Source organism: Perissodus microlepis, chromosome 10 (genome assembly GCF_051167445.1).
Source record: "Perissodus microlepis isolate ML-2025 ecotype Zambia chromosome 10, ASM5116744v1, whole genome shotgun sequence".
Taxonomy (NCBI): domain Eukaryota; kingdom Metazoa; phylum Chordata; class Actinopteri; order Cichliformes; family Cichlidae; genus Perissodus; species Perissodus microlepis.
In genome coordinates, this window is record NC_140470.1 from 10615723 (window position 1) to 10629891 (window position 14169).

At 41.4% G+C, this 14169-nt stretch overlaps 1 protein-coding gene across 1 annotated transcript in view; it reads right to left on the reverse strand.

The window, feature by feature from the left end:
* The window catches only part of lhfpl7 (LHFPL tetraspan subfamily member 7), a 124776-nt gene extending 110796 nt beyond the window's left edge, over positions 1 to 13980 (reverse strand). The window contains exon 1 of the mRNA XM_084941885.1: positions 13164 to 13980. Within this exon, the coding sequence (XP_084798011.1) occupies positions 13164 to 13517 (354 nt within the window). The 5' untranslated portion in view covers positions 13518 to 13980. The remainder of the gene's footprint in view (positions 1 to 13163) is intronic.
* Between the last annotated feature and the right edge of the window lie 189 nt (positions 13981 to 14169).

A 14169-nucleotide genomic window follows, 5' to 3' on the forward strand; every position in this document is an offset into this window, starting at 1 on the left:
TGTGAACTTTGCTGGAGTTCAAACACAAAATCAGGATCAGCAGCCTTTGCAAGTCTTCATTTTATTACAAGATTCAAAAACACCAGACACTCAGAGTAAACTTAGCAAAAACTAAGTATTGCACATAAAATAGAATTTACAGCTCCAAAAATATGTTTCCTTATAAATCCATTTTCTCCTGCTTATGAATTCAGGTTTGCCGGGGGGATCAGATCATTATTGCTCTCACTGTGTGTTTCTATATTTTTATACGAACTACCGTGTTTAAATATTGTTGTTTTGTGGCGCTACTTTAGCAAGCAGACGCTGCCTTAAAGCTCTTTATGCTGTTGTCTTTAAGGGTACTCTGACATTTCAGGCTTTGAGTCAGCTGCTAATTAGAAGCCTTTTTCAAACCATCAGAACTGACAAAGTCCATCTTATACCATTCATCTTCTTACTCTTTTATAAGGGTTTTAATCCATAACAGCACCTCAACTACAGTGAAAGAGAAAATGTATTAGACCAGCAGCCAAAGTAAGGTTTATGACACAGCTGCCCTAAATCAACAGTACTGCTAATTACCAAATCATTTTTCATGTTTCTGTAATGGTTAATCCACTAGCATCCACAAGCTGTTTAATCAGAATTATATTTTTGATGCTTAAATATAATTGTTGTTGTTATGTATAAATCTGCTGAAACAGAAAAACAAAACAAATAAGGTAAAGTTGGTAGAATAAAAATGTTGCAAGATTACCAAGTTACAGTTGTTTACTTGCCTTCATGACCAAAGAAAATATTGTTAGTGGTTAAATGTTAGGCTTGATTAATTTCTGACTTCTCAGATAAGTCTAGTGTGTTGGCTCAGATTTGGGTATAAAATTATGAATTCAGTAAGTTCTAGTTTTAAACAAGTTTTTGACATATTCTAAAAGTGTTTTCTCATTTCTATAACAGGTGGTCAAAAAATTTGCTAAACACTCTAAGTCCAAAGATTATTTCTAAAATAGTGCTAAAATGCTAATCTGGAAAGAAAATGATTTGTTTTTATATCAACATTTTGAAATGAAAATGAAAGGAAAAGGGAGAGTAGCATGACAAAATGAAACATTTGAAGTCCTAATATTATCACTTTGGTCGCCATTTTAGTATTTTTTGTTTGGTTGTTTACCCAAAGATAACGGCCTCAGATGCTAAGTGATCAACTAATGCTAACAAGCCTAATTAGCAAACTGCACAGCTGCAATGCACTAACACAGGCATATGCTAATTAGTATCAAGTAACAGAATAACAAAATACACTTCACTCACCACTTCTGCAGCACAAACTTCTTGGTTGTCAGTACAAAAATACTAAAACACATTATTTGACAGAAAACCTAATTAAAATTGCTCTGTAAGGTACCAGTTTGTGACTTAAATTAGTGCAGATGATAACTCCCTGGCATACCTGTTGTTTCAAGTAGCCACACCTCTTACTTTTAATCTTAATAGTATCTACTTGGATGAGTCATAAAAGATTTACCTGCCCAAAGGATGTCACGAAAGAGCAAATTAGCTACAGATAACATGTGTTATTTGATGCGTTTTAGTTTTAACATGTAACTCAGACAGTAGTGTCTAAAGGAGATCTCTATAAGTCCCCTACTAACTCAAAACTGTAATGTGCATTTTTCTGCAGATGACAATATTATATGCGTTAGTGTTCTATCCTTAAACTCGCCTTTGCAAATCTACAGTGTGCTTTTACTACACTACACAAACGTCTTATCAAACATAAAATTACGTGCATGGTATTCACAAAGTCAAATACAAGTATCCAGCCTGCAGTACATACACCAATCCCTTATGGTCATAATATTGAAACTTTTTAATTTTATAAATACTTAGGGCTCTATATCGACACCAGATTTATTTATTAAAAGAATTTACGTTCCAATACTTTTCTTAATTAATGAACATGTATTATGCATCTTCAAGTATATGAAGTGCCTGCATGCCTACATACAGACACTTAATATGTATATACATAATATATATATGTAATAAAAAGTATGTATACATGCAGATATTTACGACATAAAGACATATATTTCATGCATTTGAAAATGAGATCTCAATGTGCCCACCTGTTTAAAGAAAAAATGCAATAATAATACTGACCACGCCAAGAATTGCACTTTTTAGCACTCATGTGTTGGGCGTGGGAATCTGCTTATTTATCTGCTATGTGAGCACTGTGGGGGGGAATGGCCAGTATTTCAAAATTTCTGATGTAGAACATCTCAAATAGCCAATAACTGATATCTGAGCCAAACTTCCCAATCATATATAAATTTTAAAACACTAATGAAAAGCTCACAAGCTGAGGACTCTGAGATTGGATTGAGGCAAATGCCTTCCCTCTTTTCCTCTCCGTGCTGTTTACTTGCTGGCATCTTAAGCCTGCTCAAATGTGACTGGTTAACAGAACTGAGACTACAGGACAGAAACCAGAAAGCTTCCATAAATGTTTTCCCCTGCAAACAGATTTTGCATATTTTTATAAAGACATCTGTTTATTTTATAGCCATAAAACAAAACCAGCTGTACACGTAGACAATCAACATGAAAATTCCCTTAAAAACTTTTGTGTTAATTGAACGAGGAATATTAAACCCCTGACATGGTCCTTTTAAGTGCCTTCTATAGATAACCATCTATAGATAACCGTCAGACCACTGACACATTCCACAAACAGCTCATATCAGAAGCAGACAACAGTGTCTGGCTCAGTTTGATATAAAAGATAAATAACAGGCTGACATATCATCACGCCATTATATACCTCTAACCCATTATCTCATCCAGCAGACATTGTTGTCAAATTGCATTATGTAACCATAAACATAGCAGGAGTTTGGAATAATTTTTAGATCAAACAATGCAAAAAAAGGCCCACTGTGGCCTTTAAGGGGAGTAAAAATGAGAATCAGGATGCCTTCCAAATGGCCCATTCATACCCAAATCTATCATCGTAAAATGCTCCTGTGTATACACACTCCCTACCATTAATTTTGTCACCAGGCAAATGGTGGCCTTGAAGTAAACATGCGCTGTATGATAATAAGTCGGCACACCACATTTCACGCAAGACTTGCTGTCAAAAGACCAAACATCTATCTCTCGTTCCAGTTCCAGCTTCTTCTCCTGCTCTACACTCTTTTTCCATTTTTAAATAAGTCTATTTACATACCTGGAATAACTCAACGCGAACAAGCAGCAAAATACAAAAAGCCACTAATTTATATTTGGGCCGAGCCCGTGTCCAAGGCTATGTTTGGCTCGTAAAGCGGTATGCTGTCTGTTTTTTCAGGCAGCATGCTGCCATCACCACCACCACAGAGATGATGTGCAGCTCTGCTCTGAATTTAGCACCCTGAAAAACACCTCGGCAGATGAGATGGTAGTAAAACACGACTCTTAACATCTCCGGCTCGCACTACCACCTCTGCTTGCACTTTGTACTTATTTCACTTTCTGTCTTGCGGAAGGTAAGCGAGCTGGTGAGGAAGAGACTGAGCTGAAGGTCAGAGGGGAGCAGAGTGGGGAAACGGGCGGTGGCCACAATATTACAGGTCGAATTCCTTTTATGAAGCCAGCTGAAAGGAAAGAGAGTTCAGTTTATAAGCGCGAGTGGGGAAAAATGTATGTTAGCGCCTGTTTGGAGGTTGCTGGAGTGCCGGCGTTTGAGTGGGTACCTACTTGTTTTACCAGGTTAGAGCTCGTTTTTCCGCGAGGGAACAACAGAGGGATTTTTATTCATGTAACTCCCTGGCTCTCTTCTGTTTCACTCTGCTGCCTAATGTCCCTCAGCTATCCCTCCCTTAACCCCTAATTACTGCATCAGTGCTGACATGGACAACCACTGTACATCACATCAATGTCTCTTTTGATCACACTCTGAGAAAATTTCTTTCGCAGCTGCCTCTTTTCATCTCTCTCCGTGCATGTGGAAAACACTGTATGTGTGCATGTGTGTGCGTGTGTATGGCTACAGCACATCACTTTGAGTTGTCTAATCATACTTGTGTGCGTTGCCTCTGTAGAAAGCGCTGCTGCGCATGAAGCTCTAAACAGAATGAGGTCGTGAGGAAAAAGCAGCCAGACAAGTCCGCCTTTTGTCTCTCGTGCAAGCAGAGCAGTGGACTCCCCATGGGAGGGAGGGGGGGATACAACATGTGCATTAGACCCCATAACATCATTTATAACAGGCACACACTTCCACACAAATGGCTTTCACCACAGAGGTTCCCCATTAGCATTAAAGCGGAGAGCCTATAAGAGGCAGAGAGGAGAGTGAGAAGCTTTACTGCTACAGTAAATCTAAGGAGCAACTCGAGCCCGCGTCAGGCACCAAATGACAGCTTTCTGTTGAGCAGAGATTTCACAGCCTCTGTGGAGCTCACGTCCCTCGGGAATGTGTGTGTGTGTGTGTGTGTGTGTGTGCCACTGGACCTTAAGGCCCCTGTGTGAGGAGGCCAAGTCAAGAGCACAGACCTTTCATTTCTCTCTAATGTTGTTCAGAGAGATAAAGGGCAGACCTTGTCCATCATTCTGTTATTAAGCAGGACATGAACCGCTGAGTCCCTGCCTCAACCTGCTGTCTACCAAGAGCATACCATCACACTGTGCTGCAAAGGACACATTCAGTAAAATAATTCAGAAGAGTGTGCTTGACTTTTATAGTTTAAAATAATCAGTTTAGAGAAATAAAAGTTACTAAATAGGATGTGAATTTAATTTATTTTGACTGAAAAAACTGGGCTGTTTATTAATCTATTCAGAAGCTATCCTCAGAGTAACTGTCATTAAGTTAATTAGAAGTCACACACTGTGTTCTTGATTTAAATCATTTAAATGATGATTTTTTTTAAAAGGCATTAAACAAGATTCTTTTAAAGGACTTGGACTGAACCCAAAAACACTGTCTTGGTTTTTCATTTATTCACGTGTTTCTATCTTTATTGAACTTGCATACAGAAAATAAACACAGAAATCAAGCACTACGTTACTTTTGAGAGGCCATGCAAACTATATGGAGAAAAAGTACTGCGCCACAGTACACCTACAGGAGCTGCTCAGTCATGAAAACTGTCAGCACACAGTTTCTGTGCAGATCCTAATGCCAGAGAAGGTCTGGAACTCTGCAGTTATTGAGTCAGCAGAGTTTTGGTGACTTTTACACATGATCCATCTCAGTACTCAGTCAGAGACACAGCCGGAGACCTGACACCCAAGCACTCATTCCTGGTATAATTCCTCGAAGTCCACTTGCATTCCTCTGCCTGTGTGCATGGGTAGTTGGTGCACTGTAATGTAAATTCTCTGCGGATTAATCTGTGCGGTCACAAAAGAAAGGCATGCATGCAGACGTCCACCCTCACCATCTGATGATGAGGTTATCATATCACGGGGACCCAAGCGGACCCTACAGGATCAGCAGACCCAGAAAGTATCTGAACGTAGTGTTTTTAGTGAGACAAACATTTTGTCACTCATCCAAGTGACTTCTTCAGTCTCAAACTGTGTGACTGATGCTACGTCCAGATAAACAGAATCAACTTTTTGGGATTTCCTTACCTGGATGATTGAGCATTCTTCATCTTTCTTTGTTGTATTTAGAATTTTCTATTCTACCCTTTGCTTTTAAGCAGAAGCCTTAATTTGCTTTGACTCATTATCTTCCCCTCTCTGCAGACAAACACAGTTTGGACAGCAGACTCTGGTATTTCTGTCTGTATCTATAAACCAACCCTCACTCACCAACAGTACACTGAAATTGTGGCAGAAACCTCTATTTTTCCTGTTGACAACTTTGCGCGACGTAATCCACTGCAGATATGGAAATTAATGACAGAGGCCAAAGACAAAAACTGTCTAGCAGCCAGACACAGGATTCATGAGTGAATTTCATTAAATGAGTTATCTATCTACTTAAAACTAGTTCTGGCTCAGTGAGTGATAAAATGAGCATCTAGCATGGTTTTATGCACCACTAGACGTACTTCATAGGTAGCTGGTAATTAGGCATGGTAAAACATCGCCACAATTCATCTTCATGGCATGTGGGGAAGACAACATGGGCCGATTGTTTTGTCTCATTTGTCAGAGGATTTCAATGGAAGCCAATCGCATTTGTTTTTCCACGGCCCAGAATCTCTGCTTTGTCGTGTTGCCATTTTCTGCACAGAAAAACAAAAGACGAGGACCGACTCAGACATTTTCCAATCAGGCATTCCTGGAGCTTGGCCACTGCTCATTTAGGCTACGAGACGACCTTGACATTCAGTGGGCATGTACTGTAAGAGAGGCCTGAGCACACACGCCACCACAGAGACGGCAAAACACATGCGGTTACAATCCAAGAGCACCCAAACGCACCACCTCCTTGCCCAGACACACATACGTGCAGTTGTGTGTGTGTGTGTCAGACTGTTGGCTCGCTAATACCGAGGCCCGGCTAATCCAGCGGCAGTGTTCAGTTCCTGCGAAGCAGCTGGAAGCGCATAAGCTGTTAACATGTTAAGGTGAAAATGTTTGCTGGCAGGCGCCCTCCTCCTCCTTCACACTTTACCTAGCAGCAGCTCACAGTACACCTCCTCCTCTGACATGTCCAACCTGGCAACCACCACTGCTGCACACACGCTTTCACACTTCCACCAGCTTCTTCAAAGCGACATATATACTCAAGCATACGCAGATAAGCACGCACGCGGCCGCTGCACTGCATCTGGTCTGACGGGATATCACACAACCCGGCGGAAAACAGCAGCAGTAAGATATGGAATAATTTATGTGGAAAACCGCCAGATGTTGCAATAAAAGCTGTGCGTGTTTCCAGCCCTATATTATATTCTGGAACTCTACTAGAGTAGCGTTGCATGACAGTTAAAAATAAATAAAGAAACAAAGAAATCTTTACTTATTGTACATATGTCCTTTATGTTGCCCTTCAGTTCATCACTCTCTCTGAAATAAGCCTTTTTAGCTCCTGTTTCGTTGAGGACAGCCTCCCTAAAAGCCCAATTTCCTCTGATTGGCAGGCTCTTTGCAAAAGGTTGACCAGAGTTTGACGTTGAATGCCTCTGTGGATAATTTTAAACAAGAAGAACTCCCACTCTCTAAACTTAGGTTTCACAGTAAGTCAGGCCTTCGGAGATTTGATTTTTTTTTTTTCTAGCCATTTTCATGATGCTTTCAGTAGAAGAAGAATGAGTAGATGTGGTTAAATATTTTGATTATTTGCACCTATTAAACTTAAATACCTTCCTGTAAGTACTAATAACATCACGTAAAACGAGACACTTACAGTAATTGCCATTTTAGTTTCACACGTCAAATGAGAGGCAGCAGATAATTTTCTCACAGTAGTCATGATTGACCACCACAGTCAGCTGGAACCTGGAAGTTTTTGCTTAACCGTTCTCCTCATGTCTGTTGTGGCTTTCGCTGTGAAATAGACACAATCGAGGGAGGACGTCCTGCTGCAATCAGTCATAAATCCTCAGCTGAGCAATCAGCACGTCATGTCTGTATGAAAAATAAAAGACTGAAGTAATATTTCACCTCAGTTTATATACATATACATATCTAGCTCCATTCACTGCTATTAGCTGAAAACTGTCTCCTGAAAGCTCTCTTGGCGATTGCATCCAATTTCAGTTCAATGGTATAAATAGCAAGAGAAAAGGCTTCCTGTAGACTAGCAGTATCTGAAGCCGTAGCTTGACTTCGTACTGTGCCTGTAGATGGTGACCAAAAACAGATATCTGTGGGGAGATCACAGCTACAAAAAAATTCAAACAAATATGGATACTGTGAAGTTTTGTCAATGCAGATTGTTCATTTGTTCATTATATTTGGTTTGGTTATTAAAGCAGAGGAAAGATGCCACCATCAGCAGTCCACACAGATCCCATCACCTCTCACACGTCCAAGTGGTGAGGGTTTTTGTCATATTACATATACATCAGTTTTCCCCTTTTTCACCATTTATGCCACATGAAATCAGTGCAACATAAGGTTGTGTTTATTTGCCACCCAATTTTACATCTCATAGGAGTTTCTCTCTCTCTCTCCCTCTCTCTGTGTGCCTGAATGAAGCCAGAGGCCCTGCCAGTCTGGCCTCCAGCTCTATTTTTCCTGAGCGCCAGCAGCACTGGAGCTCAGCAGCGCCAAGCAAAGCGAAAAGCTTTTGACAACATGGAGTGACAACAGAAAAGCCCACAGAAACTACAGCACAAGTAGGCCAGCCTTTCAAGGAGCCTCCTCCTCCCCCACCTCTTCCCCTGTCCTGTCCTCATACTCCTCTGGTTCACTCTCACAGCATCCGCAGGGCTCAGAGTGACTTTTCAGAGCAAACCCAGAGCACTGTCTTCCACTCTGATGGATGTAACAGAGCTCAGTGTACGGTGATACTTGCCTGCTTCTATGTAAACAAAGAAAGAGGGGAGCTAGTAGCATGTGGGTGAGTGGCCTGCCTCACCTGTGTACAGTGTTGTCACCCTAAGCACATTCTGGATGTTTTGTTGTTGACAAGCTGAAAATGAAAGGCATCAGAGAAATGATGCACTCATCAGTGAGGAGTGCTGGAATAATAAAGTGGCTCTGATGAAAACTTAATGGCCCCTTCACCTTTATTAATGGCCATGGGAGCATATCATGCGCTCAGGTTCACCACTGGACTAACACATGTATTTCTGCGCAGGGAACGAGCTCCATCAGCCCCACACTCACTAACGCACTTGAGGAAGAGCTCATAACCGGGAGGACACTAATTAAAGCAGTGGCAACTGGCTAACTGGCTAAATTGCTGCTGATTTTAGCCAAATGAGCCTTAAATGCAGTTTACCACACTTTAATTCATCTAGGGACACATCTCAGTATAAATGTAATGAAACATACATACAGAGATCCCAATGATTGATTCCAGTCTTTGCCGTTCACACCTATGCTTCCCCATGAAAAAAAAAACAAGACATTAGACTCTACTCTCCTTTGCAGATGAGCTAGAATCACACAGGCAGCACTTATTAATATCTCCCTTTCAAATGCTAATTCCACTTCATAAATAAATCATAACTCCAGAGGTGGCTGGTATACTGTAGATTTCAGTAGGAAGGTGCAGGGCTAAGAGAGGAGGGGAGAGGGTACAAACAGGATCCCTGCAGAAAGTAATGATATTATACCACAACTTGCATCCCAGATACAAGACTATTACAGGCCAATTGTTTTTGCTATAGCGAGCACATATATTTTCTTTAACCTTCCTCATTGCCCCAGTACAGGCTGAGTATATTCTTGTGTTGGTGCATGGTGAAGCATGTGCAAGACTTTCACATGCAGAACTTCATCAAGCTACAATTTATAGATATAAATGCTTCACATGTGCACCATTCACAGAGGTCTGCTAAAAGCAAATCCACTGTTTGCTCTGACGTATTGTAAAAGACCAATGACCAGTGGGGAAACTCTACAGGGGAATCTACAAAGAAAAGGAAGAGTCTCACTGACTGCAATGTGGCAACTAGAGGGCAACATGGCATGTCAATAAAATGAATTAACTTGTAGACAAGACAGGGAAAGTAACCATTGGTAAGTAACAAGGTAGGGTACAGATTTTAAACCGAACTCATTTTTTAGTAAAGTTAATGAAGTGACTGGAGTGGAAGTAGGGAAAAACACTGACTGCCATATAAAGGCGGACTAAATATGTTAGAGGGGTACTTGACAACTGGATATCCACTAGTGACCAACAGTTGAAGTGATGTACAACCAAATGGATTTATGGACAAGGGTTAACACTCAGCCCCCTCGATGATGTATCACTCAGTCAGTCAGTCACACTGTTGCAATCCAGCCAAAAACAGAACAATAATAACCAGTTATTTTGTTGGAACAATGCCGAAGGAAAGAGCTGTGTTGTAAAGTGAATGTGTGTGCAGTAAAGTGGATGCAAAGAGTATCTGTCATAAGGTAGAGTGGATGTGTCATGCAGTAAAGTAGATGTTTGTGTATTAAATTGGATGTGTGCGTGTGGTGATGTAGGTGTGCGATACAATTGAGTTGGTGCGTAATGCAGTAAAGTGGATTTCTTGCAGTAAAATGGGGATATGTCTAGAGTGGGTGTGTCTTGCATTAAAATGGATGTGTGTGTTCAGGATATGTTGTACAGTAAAGTGGGTGTGTCATGCGGAAAAGTGGATGTTTGAGTATTTAATTAGTTGTGTACAGTAAAGTTTGCGCAGTAAAGTGGGAGCCATGCAGTAAAGTGGGTGTATGTGAAGTAAAGTAGATATGTGTGTGGAAAGGTACATTTGTCATATGGTAAAGTGGGTGTGTCATACAGTAAAGCAGACTTTTTGTATTAAATTGGCTATATGTGTAGTAAAATGGATATGTTATACAGTAAAGTGGCGAAGTGGATGTTTGTTTATTAAATTGGATTTGTATTTAGTAAAGTATGTGTGTCATATAGTAGAGTGGTTGTCTTATGCACACACACACAGTACAGGGAGTGCAGAATTATTAGGCAAGTTGTATTTTTGAGGAATAATTTTATTATTGAACAACAACCATGTTCTCAATGAACCCAAAAAACTCATTAATATCAAAGCTGAATGTTTTTGGAAGTAGTTTTTAGTTTGTTTTTAGTTTTAGCTATTTTAGGGGGATATCTGTGTGTGCAGGTGACTATTACTGTGCATAATTATTAGGCAACTTAACAAAAAACAAATCTATACCCATTTCAATTATTTATTTTTACCAGTGAAACCAATATAACATCTCCACATTCACAAATATACATTTCTGACATTCAAAAACAAAACAAAAACAAATCAGCGACCAATATAGCCACCTTTCTTTGCAAGGACACTCAAAAACCTGCCATCCATGGATTCGGTCAGTGTTTTGATCTGTTCACCATCAACATTGCGTGCAGCAGCAACCACAGCCTCCCAGACACTGTTCAGAGAGGTCTACTGTTTTCCCTCCTTGTAAATCTCACATTTGATGATGGACCACAGGTTCCCAATGGGGTTCAGATCAGGTGAACAAGGAGGCCATGTCATTAGTTTTTCTTCTTTTATACCCTTTCTTGCCAGCCACGCTGTGGAGTACTTGGACGCGTGTGATGGAGCATTGTCCTGCATGAAAATCATGTTTTTCTTGAAGGATGCAGACTTCTTCCTGTACCACTGCTTGAAGAAGGTGTCTTCCAGAAACTGGCAGTAGGACTGGGAGTTGAGCTTGACTCCATCCTCAACCCGAAAAGGCCCCACAAGCTCATCTTTGATGATACCAGCCCAAACCAGTACTCCACCTCCACCTTGCTGGCGTCTGAGTCGGACTGGAGCTCTCTGCCCTTTAGCAATCCAGCCACGGGCCCATCCATCTGGCCCATCAAGACTCACTCTCATTTCATCAGTCCATAAAACCTTAGAAAAATCAGTCTTGAGATATTTCTTGGCCCAGTCTTGACGTTTCAGCTTGTGTGTCTTGTTCAGTGGTGGTCGTCTTTCAGCCTTTCTTACCTTGGCCATGTCTCTGAGTATTGCACACCTTGTGCTTTTGGGCACTCCAGTGATGTTGCAGCTCTGAAATATGGCCAAACTGGTGGCAAGTGGCATCTTGGCAGCTGCACGCTTGACTTTTCTCAGTTCATGGGCAGTTATTTTGCGCCTTGGTTTTTCCACACGCTTCTTGCGACCCTGTTGACTATTTTGAATGAAACGCTTGATTGTTCGATGATCACGCTTCAGAAGCTTTGCAATTTTGAGACTGCTGCATCCCTCTGCAAGATATCTCACTATTTTTGACTTTTCTGTGCCTGTCAAGTCCTTCTTTTGACCCATTTTGCCAAAGGAAAGGACGTTGCCTAATAATTATGCACACCTGATATAGGGTGTTGATGTCATTAGACCACACCCCTTCTCATTACAGAGATGCACATCACCTAAATTGCTTAACTGGTAGTAGGCTTTCGAGCCTATACAGCTTGGAGTAAGACAACATGCATGAAGAGGATGATGTGGACAAAATACTCATTTGCCTAATAATTCTGCACTCCCTGTAAAGTCGATTTCTTCCAGTGAAATAGCTGTGTCTTGTAAAGTCAGTGTGCATAGTAAAGTTGACCTGTTGTGCAGTAAAGTGATTGCTCGTTTATTAAATTGGATGTGTGTTTAGTAAAGTGGAAGTGTTATATAGTACAGTTGTCACTGCAGTAAAATAGCTGTAGTGAGCGTGTGTAGTAAAGTGGGTGTGACATGCAGTAAAGTGGATTTCTTTTGGTACACTGGCTATGTGTCTGGTAACAGAGTGTGTTGTGCAGTAAAGTGGATGTGTGTAATAAAATGGGTGTGTCCAGTAATGAAAAGAGTCACATTTGCACATTGCAAAGTATCACAAAGTAGGGTTGTTTAGTCTGCAGGGTTGTTATTGATGGTGTACAGAGTTGCACAGCTTTAGCATCATACATGTGGTCCACTTTCACAGTTGCTATACCAGGTTCAATTTTATGAAGTGAGACAAAATTGAAATTCCTGCTAGTGGGGAGCCCTGATGAGTGAGCAGCCTGCCAACCTGGTGCCACTTTCACAGCTTTGATGTGTGTCTGGCATGCTGTGCTGCAGATGCTGCTCTGTATGATGCATCGTCCTCCTCACTGAAAAGCACAGCATCATCCCAAATGTGGGCTTTTTTTGTGACGACTGGGTCAGGAGCATCTTAGTCTTATAGTATTGTTCAGTTTACAGTGGCACAAGTGCCTTTTGGAGTCACTACACCTTTGGTCATCTGACAAAATTGCTAAAATATGAAGTGACCTTTTTTGAAAGCAGGAAATGATATGTTACAACAAGGAATGTAAACCAGTATGTTCAAAACAAAAACTAGTTTCTGTAAGACCAATTTTTGATTCAAATCCTGTTGTCTAAAATCTGAAGCACTTTTCCTGAATCTTAGATAATCAAACTGATGTAATCCTCTTGCTTTGCTGCTTGGTAATAGGTCTGTACGTTGGCATTTATTTTTGGCTGCTTCTTCCATTCAGTGCCATATCTTGCCCTACCCACTTGATGCCCCTCATGCTCTCATCCATCCACATGTGACGGTCATGGGTGTGTATAGGTAACTACCTGCCAGGAGCTGGAAGGGATCTCTGCAAATTTGCCTAGTCCCCCGAAGGTGTAGCACCGGTACATGTGATCCAGAGACTCCGAGCAGTGCCACAGCAAGCCGAAGCTCACGGAGTCCTTGTTGTTGTGCTGGTGGTGATGCTGGTTGCTCCTTAGCTGATCCTTAACAATCCAAGCAGGGGATATGAAGCTGAAACTGCAGACGGCGACCAGAACGGAGGACAGGAGCACCCAGAAGCAGCCCACACAGCTGAACATGGTAGCAGCTTGGGGCAGAAAGCCCGGAGACAGAGTCAGATCAATCCCAAACCCTGCTTCTTCTTCTTTCTTCTCCCGGCCCAGGAGCGAATGCATTTGGAGCTCACGCCTTCAAGAGCGGCACTTCAACTTCAGCCTCAGCCTCCTGACCAGCACTACATCAGCAAAAACTAAAACTAAAAAATAATTACAGTCACTGGGCATCCGCAACAGCAGCTGTGAGACTCCCCAAAACATATGGTCTGGGGGAAAAAGAAAAGAAAAGGAAAAAAACACACTAAGAGAATTGTGGTGAGTGATGGTTATACAATAAAGTCAAGTCATCCGCGCCCACACTTATGCTGGTACAAAGCTCAAATCTGACTCTGGAGATGTTTGGCACACCCAACACTGGATGCGCAGCTGTCATAGCAGTGCAGGTGGAGGACTTCACCAACTCAGAGACCAGACATTTGCTGCAGCCGCCGCTCTCCTCCGATACTCCCTGCGCCTCAACACGGGAAGCTCCGGACTTTGCTTTTCAGGACGAGTCCGCGTGAACGGCGTCGAGCTACCGCAGGTTAATAGGGAGACTTCCAGTTAAGACTTTCAAAGTAAAGCCCCGCTTAGAAAAGAGGCGACAAAGTTTGAGGCGGTCGCACAGACTTTATTCTGTAATGAATTAATAATTGTATTTATTGTAAAGCGATAAATAATTTTAAACATTTCAAACTAACAGGGCGCTACACAATATTTAAACATAAATGTC